Source organism: Furipterus horrens, unplaced genomic scaffold, assembly GCF_987537825.1.
Source record: "Furipterus horrens unplaced genomic scaffold, mFurHor1.1.pri manual_scaffold_1, whole genome shotgun sequence".
Classification (NCBI taxonomy): domain Eukaryota; kingdom Metazoa; phylum Chordata; class Mammalia; order Chiroptera; family Furipteridae; genus Furipterus; species Furipterus horrens.
In genome coordinates, this window is record NW_028327171.1 from 182,581,253 (window position 1) to 182,594,375 (window position 13,123).

Below are 13,123 nucleotides of genomic sequence, written 5' to 3' on the forward strand. Positions count from 1 at the left end.
TCAGGGCATATCCCCAGTTCGACCGAAATCAGTTTCTTGGAATGGGGCATAGCATCCTGTTTTGCAAAAGCTCTCTAGATGAGTCGCTTGTACAGCTGAGGTTGAGAGCCACTGCCTGGGGTATTTGTTGGAATTGTTACTGTTCTTATTTTTTTTTAAACAAATCACCGAGAAGTTTTTTAAGCAGCTCTTTCAGAATAAGTTACAGGTTAGGTCAGTGCTTGCGGAACCTGAATATGTAAACAGATCACCCAGGGATTTTGCTGTGGGTTCATTTGAAGTGGGCCTGCGGGCCTGCTTTTCTAACAAGCTCCCAGGTGATGCTGATGGTGCTTCTGGTCCGCTGAACAGTGTTGGGTAGGGATGGCTTCGGTAACCTTACTAAAGTGCTCTGAGCAAGCTGGAAGAAGTACTGCTTTTGTAATTATGTTTACTCAGAAGAATGGACTCCAGTAGTTGATGTTTTAAAGAGACTCTAAATACTTTTTCAGCCAAACCTGTAAACATTTACCCCCTAAGCTGTCTTTACTTGTGACAGTCTGACTCTTGGCTTGTCCTCACAGGGCTCTGAAGCAGCCAGCAAAGGAGACTTTCTCTTCAGCAGTGACCACCTGATTGAAATGGCCACCAAGCTCTATCGGACGACTCTCAGCCAAACCAGACAGAAGCTCAATATTGAAATTTCTGATGAGTATGTTCATGAATTACTTGACTGTATACCTTTTAACTTTCAGCTTTGTTGTTTTAGTTAAGCAATCTGACCTCATTCATTTATACAACCACAGTTTATTAAGTACTGAGTATGTGTCTGTCCTTTTTTCTAGATGATGGATGGGCAGTGAATGACAAGTTTCTGCCTTTCATATGCCTGACATTCTAGTGGAGTAGAAAAATAGGGTAATAAAATAAAATAATAGGTGACATGACTTTAGTTAGTGGCAGGTGCTTATGGAGGGGGGAAAATAGGCTAAGGGTCAGAGGGTGTTATTATTATTATTATTATCTTTTTCCATTGTTTTTCTTTTACAGTTATCCCAACGTTTCCCCCATTGCTCTCCCCTGCCCCACCCACCCCCCTCTCCCACAGTCAGTCCCCACCCTGTTGTCCATGTACATGTATCATTTATCCTAGTTCCTTGACTAGACCCTTCCTCTTCTTTCCCCCTTTATCTCCCCCTCCCTCCCCTTTGCAGAGGGTGTTATTTTTGTTGTGGAGGTCAGGAAGGCCTCTTTAGTGATATTTGTGTTGAGACTAGGTAGTTAAGCCAGGCAGCAATCTGGGGAGATGCCTTCTGGGACAGGGAGGCAGCAGATGCAAAAGCCCTGAGACAGGAGTCAACTTTGTGACAAAGTCAAATGGTTGGAAAGGACCCTGGAGAGAGGTAGGGGTCTGGCCATGTGGAGCTTGGTAGCTAAGGTAAGAAATTGAGATTTTACTGAGGATAACAGAAAACCATTATAGGTGTCGAGCAAGGATGCGGCATGCTCTGATATATTGTTATCAAAGATCACTTTGGCTGCAGTGTAGAGAATAATTATAGGGAGGCAGGAGTGGAAGCAGAGACAATAGGAACTTCTCCGAGTGGTCTATGGTAAGGATGATGTGCCTCAGGCAAGGGTGTGAGTGGGAGCTGGTGAGAAAAAGTCAGGTTCCAAAGGTAGTTTGAAGGAAAATAAGAGGCCTTATTAACAGATTGGATGTGAGGTTTGGGCCTAAACCCAAATGGTGGTGATACTAATTACTGCAGTAGCTGACACTGAGAAAAAAGGGGTTTGGGAGTGACCGGGGTGAGGTTGTATTTGAGATGCCCTTATTATCACGTATTGACAACTAGTATTATAGAATAAGCATTTCATATTGACAGGGGGTAAATAGTGCTAAGACTGCATAAATTTGAAAATTTCATTGTTTCCTTTACATTAGGGCTCTAATTATGGAGACGTCACTGGCATCTCATTTATTTAATCTATCAATATGAGATCGTTTGAATGAATTGGAGTTAACATGTTGTTTGATACTTTCTTTTCAGCAGATTATTTACTATTTGCTTATGTACTTTTTTGCATTTATACTAAAAATTTGCGTAACTAGATTGTTCAAGAAATGATTTTATTTTCTAATTAAGATTTTGCCAGCCTATTCTATTTTAACTCTTTCTAAAAAGTCTTTTAAAATTCATACCAACTCCTATCCCATTGTAAATCAAACATACTCTCCTTGATGTGTTAGGATTTACAGAACCTTAGTTCATTGTCTGTTCTCATACTGCACTAAGAATGGAATTTAGGTTAGGTGGGAAATTGGCCTTACGCATACTCTGCATTGGAGATTGCGGTTTGGACTAAATAACTTTCCTGTTATTGGATCTTTCTCATAAAACAAAGATTAGGAAAATTGCGTTCCAGTCAATTATAATTTTATCCTGATACAGGCTGTTAGAGCTTTAAACTCCCTTTAGTTGAAATTTTTCATAAGTTGGGATGCTGGGCTTCTGTTTTGGTAGGGCTGCTAAATCCCTCTACTGTGGAAGAGTGTATGTATTCCAGATGCAGAAGCTTCTGTGTATAGAAATGAAGCAGTGTCATAAGTGGCTGGCTGGATTGATAAGGCAGTATTTATAGAGAAAATCACACCAGCAACCAGGCCACAAAGGATTGCTGCTTTTAAGCGTTTCCCAAACTGATATTCTAAGAATACTACCTTTGCAAGATGTTAATAATGAAGGAAGTGTTGTTCTCTGGTGCAAATTTACAGTCTTTCTTGACTGTAGCCCATCTCAGAGCCTTTGAAGCCTTGCTGCACATTATGACTCTCCTGGGGAGCTTCAGGGGAGAGCGTGTTTCTCAAAGGGAATCAGTCACAGAACCCCTCCAGTGGCTCTCCCAGCTTGTGTTTGAGGCGCACAGTATCAGAACACTGATGGGGAGGGTTTGCCTCTGGGTGTCAGGGACCCTGCTTTGTCCCAGAGATGGTGTGATGTTCTGGATGTCTAAGCATGCACTGTAGCCATGTGAAGAAAACAACACTTAACAACATTATAAACCAGCCTGTAACAACATTCCTTCTCCAATTTCTAATTCTTGGCTGGTCTCATAAAAGTAAAATAGCAGATGCAACCTGGCATAGCAGCCGCGATCCCTTGCCCGGGCAGCAGGGATGCTGCACAGCAAAAAAAGTTCCCATGTAGCTTCCGTTTCATAACTTGTGGGCGCTCTTAAGCAGGGGTTATTTAATCGTTTCGGAAAGCATTTTAAGTTAAAACAAAATTTTATAAAGTCATGGGCAGGGGTACTTGCGATGTATAGTTTCCAGCCCTAAATGGTGTCAGTCCATTTTATTGCCAGCTATACATTCCAGTGCTATAAACAGCATGGGGTTCAGTGGCCAAACCTTCGTGGTGCAGCCTTTGCAGAAACAGAAGTCGGTGTTCTAACACGCCCAGTGTCCATAGTCCTTATGCACAAACTGGATGTCAATTTGCAGGGGCAGAGGCAAAGTCCTCTTTACTGCTCTGAGAGGTTTTAAAATGCACACTTTGAGTGAGCATTGAACTCATTGGCTCAACTGCTCTGTAATTCCCAGTTCTTAAACTTACAGACTGTTCAAACGGTAAATGGCTGCATTTTTTAGGAAATTAAATAAGAGGTGTAGTGTTTCTACAGATTAAGTTCTGAATATATCAAAAACTAAAGTGAATTTGTTCTATTCAATATTTTAAATATACCTGTGTGTATACTAGTATGTGTGTACACATGTGTACATATGCTGTGCACACATGTGCACAGATATTTATCATTTAAGTTAATACAATTGTTTTTTTAATATTTTAAACCCAAACAGCTAATCTGCATTCCTTTTGCTGTGAAGTTCTAGCGGCATTGATGCTGGGAAATAGTGCATTCAAGGAGGATGCTTTGGTTCTCCATGTCTTTAACTGTGGGCCATGCGTCAGTCTTCTTTTGAAATAACAATAAATAATAGTACTTACCTCTGAGGACTGTTTTAAAGTTGTGTTAATATATGTGACTGGCTAGGAACTATGTGGTGCATGGTAAATACTCAATAAACTTTAGTTACTGTTATTTGTAGCATGACCATGGATTATGAACATGGAGATAGTTACATGGTAAAATTATTGGGAAAAGAACTTCGTATACATTTGTTATATTGCAAGTGGTCTTCAAACATTAAAATGTAACAATAAGCTCTGGCTTGTGTGGCTCAATGGACTGAGTGCTGGCCTGCGAACCAAAGGGTCGCCAGTTCAATTCCCAGTCAGGGCACGTGCCTGGGTTGCAGGCCAGGTCCCCAGTTGGGGGTGTATGAGAGGCAACGACACATTGATGTTTCTCTCCCTCTCTTTCTCCCTCCCTCCCCCTCTCTCTAAAAATAAATAAATAAAATATCTTTTTCTTAAATGTAAAAGTATTTGATTTTTAAATGTGTGTATTTGCATTAAGCATGAAAGATGCTTTTTCTTTGACACACATAGACAAAAGTATACATGCCAGAGAGGTCTCAGGGGAATTTGGAACTTTGGCTCTTTTCAGTGTTTTCAAGTTGGAAAGAAAGCAACCCATTTAAAGCTAAGAAATACTATCATTTTAAAACAACTGATGAATCAGAAGCTCGTGTGTCACACTACTTCTGTAGGTATTTGCCAAACGTAGGCTATTTAGACCTTGAAACTGAGAATCATGTGTGCAGAGCAGAGCTCTTTCCATCTTTGCTGTTGTCATGGATGCCACTGAGCATGTGATGTCACATAGTTGCTAGAGTTACTCATGTAATTATAGTCTAGTAAACCAGAAAACTGTTCCCTGAGAAAGACACTGAAAACGTAGTGGCATTATACTGACTCTGATGGTGGGGAGAAAAAGAGCACTGGTCTTGCAGTGGGAACGGTGAGGTTCTGGTCCAGCGTGTCACTCTCAGACATACCCAGTGATGCCTTTTGCGGCCAGGGACCTTGTTTTGCACATCTGGTGTCCCTCACAGCACCCAGCCCAGGGGCAGCCGGCAGTGTGTTTGTGAAGGAAAGTGTGACAAATAACTGTGTGGACAGGCACTTGATCCTTGATGACCCATGAAAGGGAAGACTTGGCCTAGAACACTTTCCCACAGTGGGCCACATGCGCCACTGGTGGGGGAAAAAGCAGCTTTTGGTGTACACTGATGGATTTTTTAAAATTTTATCATTTATATATATATGTTAAACGAGTATTAAAAAATATAAGTGACACATCAAACTTGTGATTCTATCATTATTATTCTGTAGGACACCAGTATTTTCAAGCAGATATATTTAGGCTAGAAATAACTGTTAGCATAATTTATAGATATGACCGAAATTGTGTGGGAAAGATGTGAATAACCGAAGTTTAGAAACCATAATCTGTAGGCACTCCAGGCCGTTTTTTTTTTTTCTGAAACGCTTTATTTTATTTTCTCAACTTGTTGATGATTTAATAGAACCCCTTCCCCAGTTTATATTTTTGCTATGTAAAAATGGAGAAAAATGGAAAAATAGCATGTTAGTCTTCATTCGAAACATGGAAACACGTATTCTTAACCCTTCTTACCTTATGGAAACGTGAGGCGTTAAAGAACGGCAGATGACCTAAGGTTAAATGGCTGCTGCTGGAGGGTAAATGCACTGTAAGACCTCATGAGACAATCCATGTACAGAAGTGCTAATGGAAAGGGGGCGTACTTGGCAAGATCAGTATCCATTAAAAAACAAAAGCTCTTTGTTGTATATGTAACCGTCAGCTGTTTTGCATGTACTTTTATTTGTCTTGTTCTTTTCTCCTAGGTTCCTGGTGCAGTTCAGACAGGACAAAGTATGTGTGAAGTTTATTCAGGGCAACCAGAAAAATGGGAGTGTCCCAACGTGCAAGCGAAAAAACAACCGTCTCCTTGAAGTCGCTGTTCCTTAACTGGTGCCTCCCTCCTCTGCTTTCATGGACTTGTTTCTTTGTAATAGTGCAATTTGGTTTGGTTTTGTTTCGGGTTCATTGTATGTTCGAGAATTGTCAAAGGCTAATACCATTAGAGTCCCTTGGCAAAATAAAAATATTTGACTAATCAATTTTTATTATTGGCATAGTTTTAACCCTTAAAGTGCACATTCTGTGCACAGTCCTGGGACAGGATTATAGAAACTAACAGTGTCTATGCCATGTCATATGTGTTCTTTGTTTAGTCATCCTGTTAGAGCTGTGTACCCTAAATCAACATATTACTCATAAATCATTAATACATCTAAGTGTAGGGAAAGTCTTAAAAGATAGTGCATTCATTTATCAAATATTTATTGAATGCCTGCTCTGTGCTAGGCACTTGCTAGATGGTATGGAAAGTTATTAGGAAGTTGTTGTTTTTTAAGGCCATTGCTTTCTGGCTGGTTTGTGCTGGGTCTGCTGGGGCAAAGGGAGTGTGAGCATGCTGAGACCAAAACAGTAACTGCTGATGACGGGCAGCGTAGTTAGGGATCCTGCAGTGTGACTTTAACAATATATACGTCAAGAAGGGCTTGTCCTAGGAAGTAGAAATAGCTGACTGGGTAAGATGCCTCTACATGTGATTTATATTTGAAAAGAGAAAATTGACATTTGAACAGGACTTTTAACTTGTTTAGATCTCTTATAATTGCTTAGAAAACAATTTTAGGGGAAAAAAATGACAGAAGCAGTCCAGTAAGATTATATTTTCTGTTTCTGGTAAACATCATATATGATCCTGCATATACTAATATCTACAGAGAGTTGTTTTCACACAAATATGAGTAAATATTTTAAACAGCTAATACAGCGCAGAGCTGAAAGCCTTTCAGATAGTGGCAAACATTCTATATGATGTGCAATAAACATCCAAGTCATTTTTTGAAAGTTTTATTTATAATATACATTTTGTATGAGAGAGGTGATTGGTATTTAATCAAGGATCCAAATTGTGTTAATCTGCAGGACCTCTTTTTTTTTTCAAATTTATAATAAGGATTCATTTTGGAAGCTACATTTTAAACTTTGGAGTCAAATTTGGAGGATAATGTATATACACTGGTATGATGAATAATAAAACTGTTCTAATTTGGTGCCATTTCCTGGATCACAACTGTATTTTTGTATTTTGAGCTATTTTCCAGTGTTGTGTGTCAACATATTGTCGCACAGAAAAAGACTTTACAATCCAAATATTTTATGTTCTCTGTGTAATTGAATTTCACTTCTCTTTTATAAACCAGAAACATTCATTGAAAGTATTTTCTGGGGACTTTCTTTTCATTTTTGTACTTAAAAATATTGCTTCCATAAAGAAGTTCTCAGAAGGCTTTGTGTTCATTGGTGCCGACAGAGGAAACAATTACTTCCCCTCAGTCTTCTCCAGCATGTACCTAAAGTGGTAGATTAATGATTCCTGAAATTGGTGGGGAGAAATGTGGACCTGAGAGATGTTTTTTATATTTTATTTTACTTTTATTGAATTTATTGGAGTGACATTGGTTAGTAAAATTCTTTAGGTTTCAGTTGTACAGCTTTATAATACATCATCACTATTTTGTATTGTGTGTTCACCACCCCAAGTCAAGTCTCCTTACGTTCCCAATTATTCCACCTCTTTACCCTCTCCTACCTCCCTTCACCCAGCTTAACTCTGGTAATCACCATACTGTTGTCTGTGTCCATGAGGTTTGTTTGTTTGTTTGTTTGTTTGTTTTTTGCTTAATCTCTTCACTTTTTTTACCTAGCCCCCAACCTCCTCCCCTCTTGACACCTGTCAGTCTGTTCTCTGTATCTAAGAGTCTGTTTTGTTTGTTAATTATTTTGTTCATTAGATGCCACATTTTTAAAAATGTTTTCATAAATATTTAATACATTCACATCGTTCAAAATGCAAATAAGTAGAAAAAGATATATAATCTCTCTATGTCATCAGTCACCCATTTGCTTCTTGTGTCCCACCAAAAATTTAACCATTGTTTTTAGTTGCTTTTACATTACTTTATGCATATGCTTACAAGAGTAAATGAAAATATCGATTGTTGTCTTTCTTCTGTTTAGTAGACAAAAGGTAATATATTATAGGCATTGTTCTTTACCATGCCTTTTTTAGTCTTCATTGTTTTTACTATGGCGTAGTGTTCCGTTGTATGAATGGACTATACTGTATTTATCCAGTCCCCAATGATTATCACTGGGTTGTTTCCTAAATGGAAATTTAAGCCCAGGATGCAGAGGACCAATGTTTCAGGGGTCTACTTGTTAAATTTCCCAAATACTGTATTTGCAGATTGTGCATTCTGATGACTAGCAATAAAAGAAGTTACTATAATATGTATCTTTCTAAGGTAGTTTTACAAGAGAATATTTTTGCATGTACATGTATTACTGAAGTATTCAATAATTTCCGGTCATGAAATTCATTCTAGACAGGTTATGACTAGGTTTGACGGAAAAGGTTTCCTGAATTTCAGGCTAGAAAGCTTCCTTATGTGTCAGGGTGAAATCTGCCTCCTTAGAGTTCCCTAAACTGAGGTAGCCATGGTGGTGGAGGTGTGGGGTGGGGGGGGAGAGCATCCTTAATACAGTTGGAAATGAGAATTCTTCGTGCTTTGAATGTATGTAGTGATGCCTCCTTTCTTTTCCAGAGGGAGCAAGCTAGCAATTAAGGAACATGCAATTGCTGAGAACAATTATTTAGAGATTTTCAGTTTAGAATTGGAATATTAAACTCTAGTTTTCAATCCTAAGGGCTCTTCAGAGGGATGTAAATAACTTTTCTGTTGGAAGCCCTTTACTCTCACCATTGGGGAAAGCAGTGATAACTTGACCTCACTGGAAGTGAGGAGAGAGCCCCACACTCCAAGTGACCCCCTATAAGAGCAATGTTTCCCAAAATGTCCCCACGGCTACCAGATCAAGATCACAAAGAAAACTTGTTTCAACAAAACAAAAAACCATGCAGATTCCTAGGCGATACTCCTTCCCTACTGAATCAGCATCTCCAGGTGACAGGCACATTAAAGTTTGAGAATCTCCAAGACAAATGCTACAACTTCTCTGCAGGTACATACAGCCGTCCGTCTTAACAAGTCTGCTAGAAGGTGATTTTGCTGCATACCCAAGTGTGACAACCACTGGCCTCAAGCCTCTCTAGCTACACATGGCCTTGTTGGCTGTACCTGCCAATCAATGCTTCCCACCCACCCACACCGCCTGACTAGAGGTTACTGATAAACTCTGTAGCATTGCTTTACTATAGTGGGTGAGCAACCATTACTTCTTAATCTTTGAGTTTTTGTCACCATCCTGCAATGGAGAATTAAAATATTGGTGGCTCTTCAGTTATACACAGTTCCTCTTGATTTTTACTTCATCTACTGCTACAGGGCAAAAAAAGGAACATGGGAAAGCTATTCTCTAATAAATAGACCCATTACAGTTTTGTATTTCATACTCTTGGAATAATAGCTTGGACCCAATACTCAGACCATCAGCTTAAGTTTGAATACCTCTGTTGATATCCCAAGAGTTACAGTTTTATGTCTATAATGGCAAAGCACCAGGCCAAGAATTCTGAGAATCATCAGCTCAATCCTCAGTATTGAGGATTTGGCTGAAATTAAAGAGAATAATTGGCTTTTTATCATACCATTTGAATTAATAGACTGAGTGAGAACTCTCAAGTTCATGTAATTGAGTATAATTATGATAAGTAGAGAATGGTTTAAAATTCAGGCTGGTAATGGACAACAGTGTTTTGGTCTTTTTATATGCTATTTTTCATGTAGTAGGTAAGGCAGTTAGGTTCTGAGATACTTAAATAACAAGCACTCTTAAATAAAATGGTGTGTGTTACTAGGGAAGGAGTTAGTACATTTCTTACTGTGTCTATTAAAGTTTTTTCCAGAAGTCATTACAGTAAGCGCCTTTGTTTTTTAAGCTGGGCATTGTTTTGCCATTATAGTGCAGAGCTCACGTTGGTGAAGCGAGGTGGAAGGGAAGAGAACCGACAGCAGTACTGCTCTTCCTGGTGAGAAAAACAGCTGTGGGTTTACATTGTCCACTGGAAGATTTCATGTTAAGGAGTTAATATGTTTTCATTGGAGGGGTTCTTTCTTTGGATCATTCTGATGATTTCATTGTGTGCTCTCTGACTCCCCGCTCTTGGTTAGCTGATGATTGGTAAGCCATGGCCTTGACAAGCTGGCACTTGCTTTCTGCTCCCATCAGCTTCTATTCCCATAGCCACTAAGTAGAAAATTAATTGTTTTTGAGTTGGTTTCCTCCAAATCCTGGAATTGTTTGCCTCAATCTCTTTGGTTTGGAGGTCATTTTCAAAATCTGGAGTTCATTATAGTATAGCATAAGGCACAATCTCTTCCTCATTAAGTTTTTTTTTTTTGCTAGTGAGATAGCCAGGGCCCCTCTGCTCAGTTTCATAAAATTCGACAAAAGTCAACTTTGTAACTAAGGAAAATAGGCTCAGCTTCTCAGCATTTAAGGAGGAAACTGGGAACAGAATTTAATACCATATTTACCCAAAGGCCTGACAGTGCTGAGAGAAAGAAACAGATCAACCAACCAGCCACTTTATCATTTTACTTATTTTTAAAATGTTTTGATCCAGTTTTGAGATACAATTGACATATAACGTTGTACTAGTTTTACGTGTACAACATAGTGATGTGATATGTATATATTATGAAATGATTACCACAATAAGTAGTTAATATTCATCACCTCACATAATTACAATTTTTTTATTGCGATGAGAACTTTTAAGATTACTTAGATCATTTCTCTTATTTTATACTTGCCCCAACTTTCCTTTCTTCTTTTCATTTTTCTGTTCTTCCTTTCTTCCATCCATCCATCTTTCTGGCTTTCCTTTCTCTCACCAACTAATGGATCTGGCATATTCTTCTTAAAAAATATTTTTAATGTATATATCAAAGGAATTTTACAAACCGAACATGTCCATGTAACTTAACACCCAAAACAAGAAACACCCAAAAGATAGCACTCAGAAATCCCCTTTTCCATCCCAGTCATAATTTCCCATAAACTTAACTTTTATTCAGGGGACTGGAAGAAAGAAGGTGATGGGAATAGCCAAAGATCATATAGGCATGACCCAGTGGCATGAACAATGGTGTGCAATGGCTTGTGGAGGTGGGGCAGGGCTGGGTGAAGGTGGGCAAAGTGGAGACAACTATAATAGAAACAATTTTAAAAAGTGACTTATTTTTCTAGTACCATATATTAATTTTGCCCTTTTTTTTTCCTTCACATATATAATAAGAATCATCCAGTATGTACTCCTCTTCCTAGACTCCTTCATTAAATATTACAATTGTGAAATTCATTCACATAGCACATTAGCTGAAGTTTGTTCTGGCTCTATAATAATTTACCTGTGGGGAGACTACAATCTTGTTATCCATTTTATTGGTAATAAGCATTTGGCTGTTCTGCACTGTGCAGCTGCAGACATTCTTGTATGTCTTATGGTGACTATTGACACATTTCTGCTTAATATATACCTAGGAAAAGAGCTGCTGGATCATAGAGTAGCATATGTTCAGCTTTAGTAGATTCTGTCAATCTGACTTCCACTGGATGTACCAGGTTTCACTCCCACCAGCAGTGAGTGTATGAGGGTCGCAGTTGCTCCATGTCCTTTGCCACACTGGTATTGTCAGTCTTTTTACTTTTGGTCCTTCTAATGGATGACTAATGAGCTTGAAAATCTTTTCAACATTGGCTATTTCCATGTCATTTGGGAAGTGCCTACTCGAGTATTGTGCCATTTTTTAATTTTTTAATTTGAAGTTATGTTTTAAATACAAGGCCTTTATGAGATATGTGTGGCATGTATCTTCTCGTGGTCTCTGGTAACCTTTTTACTCTTACAAGTGTATCTTGATGAGCAGACATTCCATTTTCTTGTAGCCCAGTTTACCGATTCTTTCCTATGGTTAATACTTTTTGTTTCCTGTTTAAGAAGTTGTTTACCCAAGGTTAGGAAGATATTTGTATAAGATTTCTTTTAGAAGCTTTATTTTAGCTCTTCAGTATACTGGAATTTATTAATTTATTTTTGGAATGGTGTAAAGTAGGGATCAAAATTCATTTTTTCCATATGGATATCCAGTGGACCTGGTACCTTTTATTGAAAGGTCATCCTTGCCCCATGCACTGTTTCTAGATTCTCTTCTATTAAACAGTTTAGTAAACTTAATTATTATAGCTTTTTAACATGCTGGCATAGTCATTTAGAAGATAAATGTATAATTTTTAGAGCTCCTACGCTCTTGTGATAGGAGGAGGAAAGCATTAAAACTAATAAATAAACATTTTGTGGTATTTGGAATAGTGATAGTTCCTTAGAGTTCTAAAAATACAAACATAAAATTAGCACTTTCCGGACTTCCGGCCAAGATGGAGGCTTAGACGGGCTCGCTCGGTCTCCCTCTACAACTAGAGAGGAATACAACTACTTCAAAGCAAAAGATAACTAGAAATTCCAGAAAATAAAACTACACGGAAGCCCAACGTACAGAGTTATAAACCAGCGGCGCCCTTTGGGCAGGTAAGAAGAGCGAAAGTAGGCGGTGCTGTTTGCGGTAGCACCAGGGCCAGCTGCAGGGAGAGCAATCTCAGCTACAGTCTAACCCCGGCAGCTTGCGACCCCAACGCTGGGAAAAACAACCACCACATCACCTTGAACAGTGAGGCCCAGAGGGTGGGAGAACGGATCCCGGACTCCTAGCGGAATAACTGCAGGAATCCATCTTGGACCCCCACCCCCACACAAAGCGCCACAGCGCTGCGAAATAGGTTGCGGATCACTGCTGGGCAGTGACGACAAAGCGCCACAGCGCAGCGAAAAACGTTGCGGATCGCCACCGGTTGCTGTGTTGTGACGAGTACACAGGCACTGCCCCCTATAGCCGGCCCAAGAAAACAAAACGCATCTGTTAAAATGAGGCAGACAACTATAGAAATCCCGGTGGCGCAGCTCACAAGGCAACAGATGAAGAACCTGACAGATGAACAGATAAGAAACCTGTCAGAAGCTCAGTTCAGGGCCATTGTTATCAGGTGGCTTACAGAA

The 13,123-nt window shown here is 39.2% G+C and overlaps 1 protein-coding gene across 1 annotated transcript in view; it reads left to right on the forward strand.

Moving 5' to 3' along the window:
• MYO1B (myosin IB) overlaps positions 1-6,930 on the forward strand; it is a 165,078-nt gene extending 158,148 nt beyond the window's left edge. Inside the window, exons 30-31 of the mRNA XM_090281999.1 lie at positions 564-691; positions 5,817-6,930. Coding sequence (XP_090138125.1) covers positions 564-691; positions 5,817-5,940 — 252 coding nt within the window. The 3' untranslated portion in view covers positions 5,941-6,930. The remainder of the gene's footprint in view (positions 1-563; positions 692-5,816) is intronic.
• Positions 6,931-13,123: the final 6,193 nt, after the last annotated feature.